Source organism: Oncorhynchus kisutch, linkage group LG6 (assembly GCF_002021735.2).
Source record: "Oncorhynchus kisutch isolate 150728-3 linkage group LG6, Okis_V2, whole genome shotgun sequence".
NCBI lineage: Eukaryota > Metazoa > Chordata > Actinopteri > Salmoniformes > Salmonidae > Oncorhynchus > Oncorhynchus kisutch.
The window spans coordinates 51197164-51217344 of record NC_034179.2 but is presented as its reverse complement, the minus strand read 5'-3'; the positions used below and the strand labels follow the sequence as shown (position 1 = coordinate 51217344).

Sequence of the window (20181 nt, the reverse complement as noted above, 5' to 3'; positions counted from 1 at the left end):
CAAGGTTCTAAAGACTGTTGACATCTAGTGGAAGCCTTAGGATGTGCAATATGACCCCATAGACACTATATTCGATAAGCAAGGAGTTGAAAAACTACATACCTCAGATTTCCCACTTCCTGGTTGGATTTTTTTCTCAGGTTTTTGCCTGCCATGTGAGTTCTGTTATACTCACAGACATCATTCAAAATGTTTTTAGAAACTTCAGTGTTTTCGATCCAAATATACTAATAATATGCATATATTAGCAACTGGGCCTGAGTAGCAGGTAGTTTATTCTGGGCACCTTATTCATCCAAGCTACTCAATACTGCCCTTCAGTCCCAAAGAATTTAAGGTCATTGTTTTGACTGAAACCTCATCATGTTGACTTTTTATGTTGAGTTCTTAGCTAGTTAAAGTCCAGTGTTTTTACATCTAGACTGTTGCACCTTCCGTCAGTATACTCTTATTGGCATGTACTGTATTAGCATATATACAATGAATCATGCCTAACTCAGGCACTCATTAGACAAAGCACTAATCTTCTGTCCATTAGCTACATTAGCATTTCACAGACTCGCCTGTTTAAGATGGAAAAAGCTTTCATACCATATTGGGGTCATTGACATTGTTGTTAAAGGGCGGTTTCCATATGGGCCTTGGTTTTCCACTTCCCCCTGGCTCAGCTGAAACCGAGGTCACTCTCAAGCTTGCTCAGGGGGGGGGGGGTTTACTTCTGCTTCCCTTTCTGATTTGGCATCCCGTATGAGACCAAGTTAGAACAACCACAGAGATTTCGCTATTATGCAAAGTTTTTAAAAAGTCCAAAAATGGTGTAGTACTAAAACAGGAAATGGATCGTTTGGTGATTGGGATGACAGATGGAAGACGTGTATTGTGATTTCCCCATTAGCGTGTGTTTGCCGTTATCTCCTCACAGTGAGAGATGTGTTGCACAGGCCAGGGAACCCATTGTTATCACACGGTGTGTAGAAGTGTAGATGATGCATGATAATGTGAGAAGTAAATCAATCACTTCCATCTAATGCGAAAAGCTGTGAGAACACATGAACAGCTACACATTAAGTGGCACACACTCCCTTCTGGTTCAAAAACCAGCGCTCGGCTCTTAAATGTAACCCAATTAAACAGGCTGAAGGAGGGAACCAATCATTAGTGTTTGAGTGTTATATATCTCCAGCCCCATTCCTCAGATATTTACCGAAACAAGTGATGGTCACCCCCCGCTTTGTTGTTTTTATGAAAACCTAGATTGCACATTTAATGAAGTTGAAGAAAAGCTCACCTGACTGTTTTCGCTGCAGGTAATGACTCTAAAGTAGACGGTCTGGTGAACTTTGAGAAGCTGAGGATGATCGCCAAGGAGATCCGTCACGTTGTCCGTATGACCTCAGCCAACATGGACCCAGCTCTTATGTTCCGACAGAGGTGGGTGCTCGCTCCCCTGGCTACATTTACTGCCCTTAAACACAGATCTAGGATCAGTTTAGCCTTTTTTAGATCATATTGAATAAGATTACATGGACTTGGGGGACCTGATCCTAGATCAGCACTCTCAATCCTCTCAACCTCTCCCAATCCTACCCTTAACCATTAGGGGGATGAAATAATAGCTGATAAGGTATCAGGGGGTAGAGGTGTCATCTGCCTACTCTCCGCCCCCTGTACTACCCAGTGTGTCCTTCAGTCCAGCCTGTCACAGACAGTGCATGCCTGCCCCCTTCAGGCTCCCTCCACACCAAGCAGCACCAGTTTCCCCCTATACAGTGTGTTCGGAAAGCATTCAAGACCCCCTGACATTTACCCACAATTTGTTACGTTACAGCCTTATTCTAAAATGGATTCAAAACAAAACAAAATCCTCATCAACCTATACCCAATACCCTGTAATGACAAAGAAAAAACAGGTTTTTAGAAATGTTTGCAAGTGTATATATAAAAATATAAAAAGGAAATATCACATTTACACAAGTATTCAGACCCTTTACTCAGTACTTTGTTGAAGCACCTTTGGCAGCGATTACAGCCTTGAGTCTCCTTGGGAATGATGCTACAAGCTTGACACACCTGTATTTGGGGAGTTTCTCCCATTCTTCTCTGCAGAGCCTCTCAAGCATTGTCAGGTTGGATGGGGAGTGTCACTGCACAGCTATTTTCAGGTCTCTCCAGAGCTTATTTTATCGGGTTCAAGTCCAGGCTCTGGTTGGGCCACTCAAGGACATTCAGAAATTTGTCCCAAAGCCACTCCTGTGTTGTTTTGGCTGTGTGCTTAGGGTCGTTCTCCTGTTGGAAGGTGAACCTTCGCCCCAGTCTGAAGACCTGAGTGCTCTGGAGCAGGTTTTCATCAAGGATCTCTCTGTACTTTTCTCCGTTCATCTTTCCCTCTATCCTGACTAGTCTCCCAGTCACTGCCCCTGAAAAACATCTCCTCGGTGCTGCCACCATCATGCTTCACCGTAGGGATAGTGCCAGGTTTCCTCCAGATGTGACGCTTGGCATTCAGGCCAAAGAGTTCAATCTAGGTTTCATCAGTCCAGAGAATCTTGTTTCTCATGGTCTTTGTCCTTTAGGTGTCTTTATGAAAACTCTAAGCAGGCTGTCTTGTGCCTTTTACTGAGGAGTGGCTTCCGTCTGGCCACTAACATAAAGGCCTGATTGGTGGAGTGCTGCAGAGATGGTTGTCCTTCTGGAAGGTTCTCCCATCTCTGCAGAGGAACTCTGGAGCACTGTCAGAGCGACCATTCTTGGTTACCTCCCTGACCAAGGCCCTTCTCCCCCCGATTACTCATAAATGCTGCAGAAATATTTTGGTACCCTTCCCCAAATCTGCACCTGGACACAACCTGTCTCTGAGCTCTACGGACAATTCATTCGACCTCGTGGCTTGGTTTGCACTGTCAACTGTGGCACTTTTATATAGACAGGCGTGAGTCTTTCCAAATCATGTCCAATCAATTGAATTTACCACAGGTGGACTCCAATCAAGATGCAGCAACATCTCAAGGATGATCAATGGAAACAGGATGCACCTGAGCTAAATTTCGAGCCGCATAGCAAAGGGTCTGAATACTTAATGTAAATAAGATATTTGTTTTTAATATTTTCATCAATGTGAAAAAAAGTATAAAAATCTGTTATCGCTTTATCTTTATGGGGTATTGTGTGTAGATTGATGGGGGGGAAAACAAGTGAATCCATTTTAGAATGAGGCTGTAATGTAACAAAACGTGGAAAAAGTCCAGGGGTCTGAATACTTTCATAATGCACTGTACATCCATTCTCAAAACAGACAGTATACACACACCCATCTCTCACACTTCTCACTGCTACTGGACATAATGGCAAAACACAAGGTGGATTCACAGAGTTACATTCGGCATGAAATGTCCCCCCCCACACACACACACACACACTTGATGTGGGGAATGTGGCGAGTTCCCAGTGTTTTCCCTTTACTCTGTCCCCCAATCTCCTCATGTGGTCACTGTGTCCCTGTCCTTCCTTGACTGTACTGTCTCTGTAAGCCACGTTGCTTCAATGTCATTGGGTCTTGCTTGCAGGAAGAAGAGGTGGAAGAGTTTAGGGTAAGTCCCCTGGTAATAGTCCAGTCATCCAGTCACCATGCACCCCCACGTGGCCAGTGTCCCCCCCAAACCGCATGCTCCCTACATGTACCATTCAGTCCCTAACCCTTTCATTCACAGTGTGCGCCTGTGTCCATCCTTTCCCAAAGGTCACCATTGACTCTTGAGTCCGTTTTGCGTTGTGTGTGTGTGCATCCTGCCATTTGCCCCTGACTTTGATTTTTCATTCCTTTCATTTTCTAACCCTTTTCGACTGTCTTTGTCAAACAGAATGTTATTTTTTTGTTATTTATCGACCCACGTTTAAGCATGGTGCATCAGCGTGAGACGGCCTTGTCGCATGGTTGTTATAACCTGCTGTGCTCCAGTGCTCTGTTTACAGTCAGCAGCAGAGTGATGTTTTAGAGACCTGCCCATCAGTTATAAAGTGTTCTCTCTGAATGTCCAGACTGTATGACAGTGACCGTTGAACAAGGTAGTGCTAGCGTTGATACTGAGAGGCTGCACGAACACCATAACCTGCAGCATGTCTTTTAAGTGCCTCCACTGGAGTCCTGGAGAACTGACCCGTCTCCCTCCCTTCCTCTCTTATTCCCTCCGTTCTTCACTTCACCCCGCCTTCCATTATGCCCTGCCTTCCTCTCACCCCTGGCTCCCTCCCTCCATTCCTCATTCCATCCACTTCTCCTCCCATCCGACACCCCTTTCTCCCTCTCCAGGTCTCTGAGTCAGGGCAGCACCAACTCCAACATGTTGGACGTGCAGGGCGGGGCCCACAAGAAGCGCGTGCGTCGCAGCTCGCTGCTCAACGCTAAGAAGCTGTACGAGGACGCTCAGATGGCCCGTAAGGTCAAGCAGTACCTGTCCAACCTGGCGGTGGAGACGGACGAGGAGAAACACCAGATTATGTCTCTACAGTGTGAGCCTGTTTACAGCACCTGTGAGTCTTACACCGTAACCACAATGTCAGTGGCCAAATGCAACCCCGTATAACACTTATAGTCACCTAGAATCACTTAGAAACACCAAGTGTTACTAGGCTATATCATCCCCTTGCCGTCACTGGCTGTGACAGGGTTGGGTATTCTCTCAACTCTGATGCTCCCAGCCTCCCGCAGAGCTCTTCTCTCACAGAACTGAAGGTTATTTTACTCTCCTACAAAAGGCACACTTTAATAGTAATTTCAGGGGAGAGAGCTGTGGGACAACATTTCCTCAATGCACTTGTAATGAAGTGGTGTTTTTCACTTGAGCGTTTGACACTTATTGGGTGTTTAACTTGCCCAACACTGCCACCTAGTGGGCTTCAGATGTTTCACAGTTGAGAAGAACCTTCTGCATTGCCCTATTGAGAGAGGAGGGAGTTATACCTTTGTTGTTTAGAAATGAGTCAAGTGTACAAATGTTTTTCATACAATTATACCCATTTCATTAATCTTCTTTTAAATGTGAAGGATACATTTCAATTTCCTGTCTGTGTGACTACCTTCTTAATTTTCCTCTCTCTGTGTTTACTATATTTACACACCAACCCTCTGAAGTAACTCATCTCCTGGTCAGGCCATTGATAAGCGCTGCTGTTTCTGTTATTACTGTCGGGAACATAATGATCTTGCAATGCCTGGTGCAGGTTGAATGATTTCCTGTTTCCATGACTGCAGTGTCCAAGAACCTGAGCGAGCGACGGTCCACCAAGTCGGACATTTCTCCTGTGTCGCTGCGCTCGGCGCTGCCCGGGGGGAAGGCCCAGAACCGCGTGTCCCAGGTGCTTCAGATCCAGGTACCCCTCTACCCCCAACGGAAGAAGAGCACCGCCAAGGACATTCACGCCGCACACAGTGAGTCACTGGAACTGTTACACTCTTCTAGTGTTGCAGAATACCTGGTGCCTTTTACAAAATTCCCAGGTTTTCCAGAAATCCCGGTTGGAAGATCCTTGGGATCAGGATGGAATAAGCATGAAATCAGGAATCTTTCAACCAGGATTTCAGGAAAAAGATGGGAATTTGGGAAAAGTTACCTGAATTTTACCGATTTGCAGACACATTTCAGTTGTGCAATTGACTAAGTATCCCAATTTTCCTTTATTTATTTTTTCAAATGAATTGTTAGTTACAGTATACTGACAATATATTGGTCCCTAGAAATAGCATCAGAATATACGGTATACAATTCCAGGACAATTGAGTTTGATCACACTATTTCTATGTCAATGTAAACATGTTGCGTATTAGTGAGTTAATTTATAGTGATAGAGTCCTTGTTAAAGATTGTTAAAGATGAGATCGTGATGTCTTGTGGGTGATCATTTTATTTATCCAGGAAGTCCAATTGAGGCCAGAAGACCTCTTTTACAAGGGAGACGTGGCCAAATCGTTAATATTCTGTAGTACAATAATGGTGCCACACCTGCCTTATGGCTCACTCTCTAACAGTGTATGTCCCTGTCTGTGCCAGACTCCAACAGTGTACATCTCTGTCTCTCACCTGTTCCCAGACTCCAGCTCTCCCCTAGTGATAAAGAGGCCTCCTAGCTCCCAGCTCAGCCAATCAGAGGACAGTCCCTGGAGTGGGAAGAGGTCTGCTGAAGACACCGTGTCCATCGTGTCCTCCCTGCACTCCAGCCCCACCATCTCGCCACAGGGCTCCCCACGCAAAGGTCTACATCCTGGTTACTGCATACTACATTACCTACCGCTTAAAACATTACCATCCTGGCTACCAAGGTTGGGGTCAATTCCATTTCAATTCTTGTCCATCCAGGAAGTACACTGATTCCAATCCTCTTCAATGCTTTAAATGAGGACAATGTGGACTTGGAATTTGGTTTACTTGCTGAATTGACTACAATTTAAATATTGAATTGTCCCAAACCCTGCTGGCTACTGCACATTATATTACAGCTTACATTATTACCTTGCATCCCAAACGTCTACATCATGGCTACTGCACATTACCTCTCACATCAGAATCGACTCCCATCCATTCTTTCATCTCACAACGAAACATAACCCATATTGTACCCGCACCTCAAGGTTTGTACCTCACGGTCCGCACCCTCTGTATCAGCACCTCAAAACCAATATCCCTCACACCCAAAATACACGCGCATGCAGACACTACCCATATACCCAAAGCGTCTTCTTCTCCCCGCATCTCACCTATCCATACTGTAATTTAGTGTCATCTTTACCATCAGGCTCCTCAATCGTTCTCCCTGTCTCTCCTGTTTGTCTACAGTGGGTGGCATGGCCAAGCCCCAGCATAACTCCAACAGCCAAATGAACATGTCTGGCTCGTCGTCCTCTCTGACCAGCGAGGCCAGCACCAAGGCGGGCACGGCGGGCACCCGCAGCTACGGCATAGGTGGGGCTCTCCTCCACAAGAGGTTACTGCAGATGACCAGGCAGCACAGCAGAGACAGGGAGGAAGACAGGGACAGAGAGATGGAGACGGAGCAGGCAGTGCTAGGGAGATGGAGCTCCCAAGGCCCCCAGGCAGGTCCAGCGTTCAGCCCCAGGTCAGGGATGATGAGCCCTCTCAGGGCTCCACTCCACTCCGTGCCCCAAGGAGACCCAGGATTAGGGTCCGCAAAGGCCACCTGGCGAGGGACGCACGCTCCCCAGACAGAGACCCAGAAAGGGCCAGCGCCTGTAACACCCCCCAGGCCCAAACCTCCAGATTCTCTATTGAGGAAGAGGTTGAGGGAGCTTTCCCCATTCAGGATGCTGAGGGAGAGGAGTCAGTCTAGGGAGAAGTTGGCTGCGTTGGTGATGGTTAGGCCATCAGTGGAGGATCAGGGGCAGACAGGGTCCTCTAAGGCCCAGGAGGGTAGCCCAGGACAGGGACGTGCTGAGCAGGCTAACGGTCAGGCCAGGAGGTCAGCCAGCCCCAGCAGGGCCTTTGCATGGCTCTGCAGAGACAGACACAAGAGGAGAAAAACTATCTGACAGACAGACTGAGACTACAAAACTCCCTGTGTAGAATACGGCACACAAGTTGGCTTAGAGTACCGAGATAGACTGAGAAAGGACATTCTGTGTGAAGGGAACTGAGGAAATATTCTATGTGTACTTGAAGTTTTGTCATGAGTTTTCAGCAGTTCATTGAATGATAGGGAACATGTTCATGTACTTTATGGTACATGTTGGTTAAGGTTCAGTCCAAGTAGATCTACAACAATTTGACAACCTATGCATAGTTATTAATAAAATGCAGCTAGTTTTAATAATTTGTTCATTCACAATTTCACTATTACAATATGTAATAACTGATTCTTAGATATTGGACTGTATTTATTACATTCAGAAGATAGAAAAAAAGTTTTAGGGTAAGTCGGTTGTGTTTAAGAGACTTCACATGTCAATGGCAAAGGTAATGTGATTATAAGGGAGCTCTCGTTTTCTATTGTCTTAATGTTGATTATTCGTTGTTATTTTTGATGAAGATGAGTTAAACACTTGATTTTTTTTATATCCAGTTGGAAGTTTGAAGTTTACCTGCACATTAGCCCAAATCATTCAGTTTTTCACAATTTCTGACATTTAATCCTCGTAAAAATTCCCTGAATTAGGTCAGTTAGGATCACCACTTTATTTTAAGAATGTGAAATGTCAGAATAATAGTAGAGTGATTTATTTCAGCTTTTATTTATTTCATCACATTCCCAGTGGGTTAGAAGTTTACATACACTCAATTAGTATTTGGTATAAAGCTTCACATAATAATAAGGGAGAATAAGTTGGGTGGATTTTGGCCCATTCCTCCTGACAGAGCAGGTGTAACTGAGTCAGGTTTGTAGGCCTCCTTGCTCGCACACACTTTTTCAGTTCTGCCTACACATTTTCTATGGGATTGAGGTCAGGGCTTTGTGATGGCCACTCCAATACCATGACTTTGTTGTCCTTAAGCAATTTTGCCACAACTTTGGAAGTATGCTTGGGGTTATTGTCCATTCCGAAGACCCATTTAAAACCAAGCTTTAACTTCCTGACTGATGTCTTGAGATGTTGCTTCAATATATCCACATACTTTTCCCCCCTCATGATGCCATCTATTTTGTGAAGTGCACCAGTCCCTCCTGCAGCAAAGCACCCCACAACATGATGCAGCCACCCACGTGCTTCACGGTTGGGATGGTATTCTTCGGCTTGCAAGCCTCCCCCTTTTTCCTCCAAACATAACGATGGTCATTATGGCCAAACAGTTCTATTTTTGTTTCATCAGACCAGAGGGCATTTCTCCAAAAAGTACAATCTTTGTTCCCATGTGCAGTTGCAAACCGTAGTCTGGCTTTTTTATGGCGGTTTTGGAGCAGTGACTTCTTCCTTGCTGAGCGACCTTTCAGTTTATGTCGATATAGTACTCGTTTTACTGTGGATATAGATACATTTGTACCTGTTTCCTTCAGCATTTTCACACGGTCCTTTGCTGTTGTTCTGGGATTGATTTGCACTTTTCGCCTCAAAGTACGTTCATCTCTAGGAGACAGAACACGTCTCCTTCCTGAGCAGTATGACGGCTGTGTGGTCCCATGGTGTTTATACTTGCGTACTATTGTACGCCCAAAAATGGGCTGATTTCTTTTGATTTTCCCATGATGTCAATCAAAGAGGCGCTGAGTTTGAAGGTAGGCCTTGAAATACAGCCAAAAGTACACCACCAATTGACTCAAATGATGTCAATTAGCCTATCAGAAGCTTCTAAAGCCATGACATAATTTTCTGGAATTTTCCAAGCTGTTTGAAGGCACAGTCAACTTAGTGTATGTAAACTTCTGACCCACTGGAATTGTGATACAGTGAATTATAAGATAAATAATCTGTCCATAAACAATTGTTGGAAAAAGTACTTGTGTCATGCACAAAGTAATGTCCTAACCGACTTGCCAACACTATAGTTTGTTAACAAGAAATGTATGGAGTGATTGAAAAACAAGTTTTAATGACTCCAACCTAAATGTATGTCAACTTCTGACTTCAACTATATATATATATATTTTACCTTTTATTTAACTAAACAAGTCAGTTAAGAACAAATTCTTATTTACAATGACACATTTTTTGAACGATTTAATAAAACAATTTCATTAAACTAGTCAGGATCAGTGTTGGACATGCTTCTGGCCTGCCTATGTAGTGAGCCTGTAGTACAAAGCAGTGTCTCCCATCTCGTTTGTTACAGGCTGTGTGTGAATGAGCACAACTCCAGGCTGATCGTCTCGTCCTCTCTCCCCAGGCTATGCCCTGATGCCTGCAGTGAAATCCGACAACCTGTCCGACTCCAGCCACAGTGAGATCTCGTCCCGCTCCAGCATCGTCAGTAACTGCTCTGTGGACTCAATGCCTGCTGGCCCTGCAGAGGAGCGCCAAGGCACCAAGGCCAGGGACACCACTGAGACCCCAGGCATCACCATGCAGCTCACACACGCCGACTCTGACTGCAGCCAGCCCAGCACCAGGTAACCACTCTCTCACACACACACACACACACACACACACACACGCGTTTTGTTCTTCTATCCTCATGGGGACCTAAAATGTATTTCCATAAAAAAATCCAAACTTTAAACCTAACTCCTAACCCTTTACCCGAATGTCATGGAAATTACCACCAGAATTGTTGTGGAAATTACCACCAGGGACACCTGAAGTCAATCTTAAATGAGTCTTTCTTTATGAACAGCATCCTGGAGAGGTCACAGTCAAACTTAAATGCATAAAGTATCAGTCTGAAGTGAGCTCCGCCGGGGCAGTCCTGTTAGATGTCTTATACTAGATGTCTTCTACTACTTACACAGACAAGTTATATTTGCCTGATTTAGCTTATTCATAAATAATTCATCATTAACGTTTGGTTTGTGCATGTGACCGACCAATACCTCACGAGGCTTTGCCTCTCCAAGCTGAGACCTTAAAACTGAGATATCCCTTTACGTTCTCAAAACAATGTTCTGGCTGTACTACCAAATTTCAGATACTGATTGTGAGGACACCTCCCAGAATCAGTCACTTGCATGAACCCAGTCAAATTGGTTATTAGTAAAGCACAAACATAAAATTTTCCTTCACACTAACCCTAATTGTAACCTAACCCTGAACCTAACCCCTAAACTTAAAATAGCCTTGGTCCTCATTGGGATGAGGGAAATGTCCCCACAAGGTAGAATTTTCTTGTTTTACTATCTAGCCCACAAGGATAGAAGAACCAACACACACACACACACACACATAATATACTTCCTCAAAGGAGTTCCAATAAGGGGTTCCAATTATGTCCTCGTTCACACTGTGAACAGGAAATCATCAAGGGGCCACTGTTTATCAGCATCACATGTTTACTCTCTGTCCCAAATGAGCTGTGTTGCTCATTTTATGTGCACAGCCATTTAAAATTCCAACAGGTAAACAACCGCCTTTACTGTCCCTCCACGATGAGGCATCCCTGACATAAATACAATAAATAAATAAATAATTTACTTCTTGACCACACTCTGCTTTTGTGTAATATTTCATTACCTGGGAACCTGCTGCGGCGTCAGTCGGTTCATTAAATCAATTTAATTTTTTACGCTTCGTAATAAACATTTCAGTGAACGAAACGCTGTCTGGTTAATGAAAGAAAGGAGAGGAGCACAACTTTACCATATGGCGGGTACAGTGATAAAATCCTAGAAACACTTTGTGCTCTGCATTCTTGTGAGACTGAGAGGTATTGGGATGGAGGGAGGAGGCAACAGGACATATTACACAGGAATCGTTCACCTTGTTGCTTTGTCCTCCAAGGTGAGAGGAAATGAACTCTTGTTTACTCTTGCTTCCTTCTCTGTTTCATTGTGTTTTCTCTCCTGGTCAGTTATTGCTACTTGTTTTTCTGTTGGGTTCATCGTTCTTCTCTGTTTAATTGTGTTTCCTCCTCTCTCCTCCTGGACAGTTCGTTGGCGCGGGGCCAGGTGATGCGGGGTTCCACCTTCACCTCCTCCACCTCCACAGAGGAGCTGACTCCCGACCACGTCTCCCTGGACAGTGTGGCCGACAGTGGGCGGGGCAGCTGGACCTCCTGCTCCTCCAACTCCCACGACAGCTTTCAGAGCTTGCCTGTCCCCCTGCTGGGCCGACCCCCCACCTGGGACCACCTAGTGCCTGGGGGTTTCCGCCACACCCAGCTAGCAGGGCCTATAGTGGAGGTTGAGGCTGGGCCGGCCTGGGTTGGGGTAGCGGGAGGACCGGGGGTGGGGTCCGGGGGAGGAGAGGACGCCAAGAGGCTCTCCAGAGACAGTTCAGAGCTAAACCAATCACGGCAGAGCTGGGCCTCATCCTCCTCACTGTCGGACACCTACGAGGGGAACTACGGCACCATCAAACGCCGCACTACCGAAGGCGTCTCCGCCGCCCCTGGGGAGAGCCCTGACGCACCCCAAAGCACAGATCCCGTCTACAAAATGGTCACCTCAAGCACAGAGAAAGGCCTCATAGGTGAGGGTCTTCTGGGTGTCTCTCCCATCAGCGCTACTGTGTTGTTGTGTTAGTGTAACTGTGAACCCCACTTGTGACGTGCTATGGGTGTGGTGTGTGTGGAGGAATGACAAAAGCAGATTCATGTTGATTTGGATGCACTTGCTGTGCCTGGCCACTAGTCTCAAATGCTTCCAACTGTCGTTGGAAGTGCAGTACAGTGGGGTCCCCTGCTTGTGCTTCTGCTGTTTGCACAGCTGTAGTTTCATCATAAGCATGTACTATTACTCGCTCACATACTTAATTCTTCAGCTGGTCCATTATCTAACCTGTCAATCAGGCTTTTCCTGTTTCAGTAATCTTCTGTTAATGGACCACAGTGTTCTGGTAATGGAGCAGAGACAGTGTTCTGTTAATGGAGCACAGTGTTCTGGTAATGGAGCAGAGAACCGAGATAATGGATACGTCCCAAATGGCACCCTATTCCCTAGATAGTGCACTACGTTTGACCAGAGTCCACTTGGGACAAGCCAATATATTGTCCTCTGACTGGATGGACAGAAGGATTAAAAAGAGAAGTGCAGTACTGTACAGAAGGGCCAAATCTGCTGCTGCCATTTATCTCACCCGCCATGCCTAAGTATCTCTTTATGTGAGTGGTTTAGTTGCTACATGGTGCTGGTGAAACATCTCATTGATTTATTTTCTCCATTTTTGTTTCTTTTCTCCCTCTTTCCCTTCCTCCCCCATTCATCCACCTACTCCTCCCCCATTCATCCACCGTCACCCCCCCATCCCGTCTCCTCCCCCATTCATCCACCGTCACACCCCCCCTCCCGTCTCCTCCCCCATTCATCCACCGGCACACCCCCTCCCGTCTCCTTCCCCATTCATCCACTGTCACACCCCCTCCCGTCTCCTCCCCCGGCACACCCCCCTCCCGTCTCCTCCCCCATTCATCCACCGTCACCCCCCCATCCCGTCTCTTCCCCCATTCATCCACCATCACACCCCCCTCCCGTCTCCTCCCCCATTCATCCACCGTCACCCCCCCATCCCGTCTCCTCCCCCATTCATCCACCGTCACACCCCCCCTCCCGTCTCCTCCCCCATTCATCCACTGTCACCCCCCCCCATCCCGTCTCCTCCCCCATTCATCCACCGTCACACCCCCCTCCCGTCTCCTCCCCCATTCATCCACCGGCACACCCCCTCCCGTCTCCTTCCCCATTCATCCACTGTCACACCCCCTCCCGTCTCCTCCCCCGGCACACCCCCCTCCCGTCTCCTCCCCCATTCATCCACCGTCACACCCCCTCCCGTCCCCTCCCCCGGCTCACACCCCCTCCCGTCTCCTCCCCCGGCTCACACCCCCTCCCGTCTCCTCCCCCGGCACACCCCCCCTCCCGTCTCCTCCCCCCTCCCGTCTCCTCCCCCATTTATCCACCGGCACACCCCCTCCCGTCTCCTTCCCCATTTATCCACCGGCACACTCCCTCCCGTCTCCTTCCCCATTCATCCACTGTCACACCCCCTCCCGTCTCCTCCCCCCGGCACACCCCCCTCCCTTCTCCTCCCCCATTCATCCACTGTCACACCCCCTCCCGTCTCCTCCCCCGGCACACCCCCCTCCCGTCTCCTCCCCCATTCATCCACCGTCACCCCCCCATCCCGTCTCCTCCCCCATTCATCCACTGTCACACCCCCTCCCGTCTCCTCCCCCGGCTCACACCCCCTCCCGTCTCCTCCCCCGGCACACCCCCCTCCCGTCTCCTCCCCCATTCATCCACCGTCACACCCCCCTCCCGTCTCCTCCCCCATTTATCCACCGGCACACTCCCTCCCGTCTCCTTCCCCATTCATCCACTGTCACACCCCCTCCCGTCTCCTCCCCCGGCACACCCCCCTCCCGTCTCCTCCCCCATTCATCCACCGTCACATCCCCCTCCCGTCTCCTCCACCATTCATCCACCGTCAAACCCCCCTCCCGTCTCCTCCCCCATTCATCCACCGTCACACCCCCCTCCCGTCTCCTCCCCCATTTATCCACCGGCACACCCCCTCCCGTCTCCTTCCCCATTTATCCACCGGCACACTCCCTCCCGTCTCCTTCCCCATTCATCCACTGTCACACCCCCTCCCGTCTCCTCCCCCGGCACACCCCCCTCCCGTCTCCTCCCCCATTCATCCACCGTCACATCCCCCTCCCGTCTCCTCCACCATTCATCCACCGTCAAACCCCCCTCCCGTCTCCTCCCCCATTCATCCACCGTCACATCCCCCTCCCGTCTCCTCCACCATTCATCCACCGTCAAACCCCCCTCCCGTCTCCTCCCCCATTCATCCACCGTCAAACCCCCCTCCCGTCTCCTCCCCCATTCATCCACCGTCACACCCCCCCCCCCCTCCCGTCTCCTCCCCCATTCATCCACCGTCACACCCCCCCCCTCCCGTCTCCTCCCCCATTCATACACTGTCACACCCCCCCTCCCGTCTCCTCCCCCATTCATCCACTGTCACACCCCCTCCCGTCTCCTCCCCCATTCATCCACCGGCACACCCCCCTCCTGTCTCCTCCCCCGGCACACCCCCCTCCCGTCTCCTCCCCATTCATCCACCGGCACACCCCCTCCCGTCTCCTCCCCATTCATCCACCGGCACACCCCCTCCCGTCTCCTTCCCCATTCATCCACCGGCACACCCTCTCCCGTCTCCTTCCCCATTCATCCACCGTCACACCCCCTCCCGTCTCCTCCCTCATTCCCGGTGGCCAGTGTACTGTGTAACCTCCCCCACCAAGGACGATAGGTACAGGGGGCCTCCCCCCACCCCTCCGGGATACCAGGGCCTCACCCTGGTCGATGGACAGGATGGAGCTCCCCTGCGACCTTCCCACTTGCGGCCGCCCGACTATAGCGTGGCTCTGCAGAGGTCTAAGCTGCTACAGAGCCCCGGAGGTCTGGTGGAGGCCCGGAGACTAGGGGTGAACCTCCTCCACCACGAATCCCAGAGCCAGTCCCGGCCGGCCAGCGTCTGCCTTCAGGGCCTAGGGGATAGTGAGGATGGTACGTGGAGAACGACAGAGACCAGCCCCAGCCAAGGTTAACATGGAGGACTATAGCGCCGGCCATGTCGTACTAGACTAGACTATAGCTAGTGATGCTGCTGGAGTGCTGTAGTTACTTTACTGTCAGAGTTGGGTTCCTGGCAGATGGTTCACCATTGAAGGGCTCAGATTTGGATGTACCTGGCCTACTGTTCATGCTATCTGTAATCTGAGTCTCAGCTTCTTGGTTCTTCTGTCTTATCAAAAATAAATAAGAAGACGTCACAGTATAGAACGGTAGCATTTTTCATGTTTCTGGTCAAACTAGAGTGACACGATGTCATGCGAGTGTCTATGATACCGCTGTAAGATCCTCCTAGATTTTTGTCTGAAGTCGTTGTGTCAGTTCTGGGTTTAACTCTCTCCTCTCTGGTCTGTTGCAGATGAGCAGGTGTCAGCGGTGTAGAGCTGGCTGGACGCCTGAACGGACACTGCAGGCCGCTGGAGAGGGAGGGAGGGATGGTCTAAGCTACAGCAGCTTCCTTGCTGCCTCTCCTCTGGGTTCACGCCCCTCTCTAGGCCCTCCCCGGCTCGGCTGACAGCTGCTCAATGCTAAACCAACGACAGCCCACAGAACTTGTACAATCATCTGTTTTACTCCATTTTAAAATTGGTTTAGAAGCTCCCACGTTTTTAAGACTCCCACACCCCTGAAACATAACTGTATACAGACTGAGATGTGGTGTGACGTCGCGGCATATGGCTCAGGCGTTTGGGGACGCTGTGCTGAGAAATGAAGAAGGGATGGACGATGCCCGCTGTTGTCTTTTTTACAGTACCTCCCTTTGCTTTTGTGCTCTCTTGTCCCAGGTGTTTTAAATGAGTTTTTCCTCAGTCGTTGCTTGAAAGTGTTTGTTTTTTTGCCGTTTGCTTGAAGCTCTCTGTTTTTAAATGGCATGTGAACTCAAGTTATATGAGAATATCCAGGAAAGGAGAAAATCGGAACGATCATTTTTCTTCTCGTTAGTTGATGAAGCAGAGATCAAGCAGGCTGCAGAAACTCTCCACAAATACTTTTATTGTGAGGGGCAGTGAGTGAGTGAGTGAGGGGCAGTGAGTGAGTGAGGGGCAGTGAGTGAGGGGCAGTGAGTGAGTGGAAGTGAGTGAGTGGGTGAGGGCAAGTGAGTGCGGTGAGTGCGCGTCTTATGCCATTGTGTATGAGGTACCCTCATCCATTGAGGCTCTCTCTCTTGTTAACTCTTGTGTGTTGTGAACCCACAGTAACATGAGGTACTTTAGTGTCATGCTGCCGCGTCTATGTTTAATAAATGGTTTTATAAGTTGTTTTTAATGAGTTGACGAACAAAAAGGCTCACTGCTGTAAAATAGCACAACATGTTACTTTATTGCAGTACAGTAAAACAATGTATTAGCACTGTACAAACATTAGAGTTGGCAAGCGTTAAATGCTAGGCATGCAGCCAAAAGCCCAAGTTGTTTACAAAGATGCTTACAAACTTGTTTACAGTGTTTGTTAGACTAACAGTTGTCTATTAAATTACAGGCTAAAATGTAAAAACATGATGATTTCAGGTTAATTTGACATGTAAAAGTCTTTTTGTATGCGATAGGAATATGTGGATGCAGCATAAACAACACATTTGTTGTGTTTTTTTGGTTTGTTTTAATGTACCTCTTCCGTCTTGGCTATGAAGTGTGTGATCTATCCCATTCTTGTTTAACAGTCAGGGCAACAAAAGAAAAAGCAACGCTCGTCAAGGCAAAATGTATTCAAACGCCAGGTTTGCAATGCGTCTACATTCCTTGTTCAAAATATAGCTACACTTTTGAAAAAAAGAGTACATTTTGTAGGGTATTTTAAAGAATTTGCTTTCATTGTTTGTTCTTATTGCAAGCGAAGGCTAATTATTTGTACAGTCTGAACAGGTTTTACCCTCTAGGGTTGAGGGTTAAACCTCAGAATGGTATTGTAATTATGGATAAAACTGGAGTTTCTCATTTAGATCCATTTTCTTCGGCTGTTTGTACGTGATGCTTGTTTCAGTTTTATTTGGCGTACAAAGACTTGAAAATATTAATGGCGATATATACCGTGCGTATATAAATGTATACATATATTTTTGGTTCGTCATAAATGAATGTTACTGATCATGTATAGATGAACAGAGAGTCCTCTATAAAGGCTATTTTTAATATTTTGTTATAATGAAATCCAAGATTGTGATTCCCCCTTTTCTGTCATTGGGCAGGAATCTTTTAAGGATTTTTTTCTCTCCCTCCCTTTGTTTTGCTGCCATCTCTGTATATATCTATTTGCTGCTTTGTTTTGACTCCTTCTGATACGTTGTTGTATAGGTGTTATTGTATGTATTGACTCTGCCGCCCTCACCAGGTTCATCAATCACTGCCTCCTTGCCTCACACACCCCGGGCCTGCGTTCCAAATGGCACCCTATTCCTTATATAGTACATTACTTTTGACCAGAGCCCAGGGCTGTAGTGCACTACATTTGACACAAAAGTAGTGTACTATGTAGGTAACAGAGTGCCATTTGAGATGCAACCCTCCTGACTGAGGGCTTCTGGGTCATTTTGGACAGGCACGTTGCCTATGGCACGCAGATGGACCCAGGTCCAACACTGGCTGTTGCCTTCTGCGCTGAAAGAGTTCCCCTGAACATGCCCTAAGCCCCTGCCACCTGCCCCTAAGTAGCCCACACACTGTGAGCAGGGTCACTTTCTGGAGGGGACAACATTCAGTTTCTCAGATAGAGATGTCAGGTGCAGAGCTGACAGTAATTCCCTTGTCTACATGATAAAGAAGCACGTCTGTTCTACATAATATATTTCTATCTGGGGGTTCTGTGATGTTGCATCCCACTGAGCGTAACCAGGAGCAGAGCTTTTATCAGTGTCTGCTGCTTTCACACAGCTGTGGTAACATCCTCTCTTCCTCAGCGCTGATATCCCTACCCATGTCCCTACAGAGCTGGAGGGTTCGATCATAGAATTACAATGATATTGAATGGTTCTATTCCATTCACCTTTGCACATTCCTCCTCAGAATCCTATAAACAATACAGCACCTACTGCAGTATCATTGTTCACCATCACCTTTGAAGGGAAATCAGAAAAATAGATATACATCTACACTGAGTATACCAAACATTAGGAACACCTTCCTAAAATAGCCACCCCCCCCTTGCCCTCAGAACATCCTCAATTCATTCGGTCATGATGGACCGAAGGTGTCGAAAGCATTCCACAGGGACGCTGGCCCATGTTGGCTCCAATGCTTCCACAAGTTGTCTGGGTGTCCTTTGGGTGATGGACCATCCTTGATACACACAGGAAACTGTTGTGTGAAAAACCCAGCAGCGTTGCAGTTCTTGACAACAACCGGTGGCACCTACTGCCACACCCTATTCAAAGGCACTTAAAGCACACATACACTAGCCATGTCTCAAAGTGTAAAAATCCTTTCACTCGTCTCCTCGCCTTCTTTTACACGGATTAAAGTGGATTTAAAAAGTGGTATCAATAAGGGATCGTACCTTTTCACCTGGATTCACCTGTTCAGTCTGTGTCATGGAAGGAGCAGGTGTTAATGTTTTGTATACTCAGTGTATATGGGGATATTCCCTCATTTTAAATAAGTTGCCTTATTTAAGTATACAACTGTAGAACTGTGTAAACGTCAAGACATTTGCTTTACCGTAGACTAGAGAAGTCATCCATTTTTGTCGATGGATGATGATATTGTTCTGACTTGTGTTTTCCCTCTGACTCTGTGGCTTGCCTCTGCATGGCCCTGCTCACTGTGCTCCTCTCTCTGCCATTCAGGTCAGCTGGTCATATTGATCAGGGAACACTTTATTGATTGATGCCAAACCCTACCAATCCTCTGTTTAGCCACTACTAGGCTGAGAAATAGCATGTCGTGCACATAGGGAAACTAAAACACCCCCTGCAGTCAATTAGAATAGTTTTGCTTTGAAACGGCGCCTTCTCAATCAGTACGTTCAGTTTACTTGTGTCGAGATTCGATTGGCTGATCACATTCACCATTGCCGACAGTAATCTGTCCAAGGACTTTATATCGGAATGATATTTTCCCTGCATTCAGTTGAATCCACTCCCAATGTTATTATAATTCAACCTGTACTATAATCATAACAGTTTTTGGGGCTAAAGCCAATCCCACTCCAGATAGAAGCGATTATGTCACGTTAGTAGGAATTCAACCAAAAGCTCATTCCTGTAAGGTTGCCCCTGACAACACTGTGGCTTTCTCCGTAGGCGTTATTAAATAAACCGTTCGCTAACCGCTGGCTTCTGGTTCTGTCATATTACCTGGAATGCAATAAGTGAGATGTGAAATGATGTTATGTAACTCAACAAAATATAGGCATTTAGCAGAACTGCACAATTGTAAGCTTAACTGTAGCAATTGTACTGCACAGTGTCGGTTACAAAGATATGATTTGGTCTGTGGCTTCTTTGGTTGACACTTTTCATAGCTGTTGTAACTTGTGTCTTTTAGAAAGACAATTATTTGCTTGTATGCTTTTTTTGTTGTATTTTTACCAGTGATTGTAAATACTTATTATATTTTTGTTTAAGAGAATGTTTAAAAAGCAAAAGTTAATTTTATTTCTCCAAGTCTACTGATATGAATTTGGACAATAATAAACTGTTAAACGTTGTACTTTTGTCTGTTTGCACCCTGCAGTGTATAGCTAATTAAGTGTATGGAAAGAATGTGAGCAGCTCACTCTCACCCTTTAGCCTCCTATTTAATCACGTCTGCCTTGAATATTACTCCTAATCAATGCATCGTTGACTCTGTTCAGAGATGTCATTTTGATGTTTGGTATTACAGCATCTAATCTATATTATTCTAATGAGAAAAACAGATACGCTCACATCAATGTTGTTATAGTATTTACACGGACAAAGACAAACACCAGTGTTTGGAAATCATCCCTGTTTTTCAAAATGGGCCCCCTCCTGCAATGCTTAATATCTGTTTGGATCAGGTGTTGAGCTGGGAGAAAATCATTTGGAGCGCATGC

General features: G+C 47.0%; 1 protein-coding gene across 6 annotated transcripts in view; it reads left to right on the top strand.

The window, feature by feature from the left end:
• LOC109892955 (rap guanine nucleotide exchange factor 6) overlaps positions 1–19811 on the top strand; it is a 135912-nt gene extending 116101 nt beyond the window's left edge. For 3 of the 6 annotated variants that reach the window (XM_031826909.1, XM_020485882.2, XM_031826912.1), the window contains 10 exons: positions 1308–1431; positions 3564–3587; positions 4307–4527; positions 5249–5425; positions 6085–6246; positions 6828–6953; positions 9825–10047; positions 11520–12061; positions 14815–15105; positions 15530–19519. In XM_031826909.1, coding sequence (XP_031682769.1) covers positions 1308–1431; positions 3564–3587; positions 4307–4527; positions 5249–5425; positions 6085–6246; positions 6828–6953; positions 9825–10047; positions 11520–12061; positions 14815–15105; positions 15530–15552 — 1913 coding nt within the window. In that variant the 3' untranslated portion in view covers positions 15553–19519. Of the gene's footprint in view, positions 1–1307; positions 1432–3563; positions 3588–4306; positions 4528–5248; positions 5426–6084; positions 6247–6827; positions 6954–9824; positions 10048–11519; positions 12062–14814; positions 15106–15529 lie in introns of all 6 variants that reach the window. The other 3 variants (XM_031826908.1, XM_031826911.1, XM_031826910.1) reach the window with 3 other exon arrangements.
• The last annotated feature ends 370 nt before the right edge of the window (positions 19812–20181 follow it).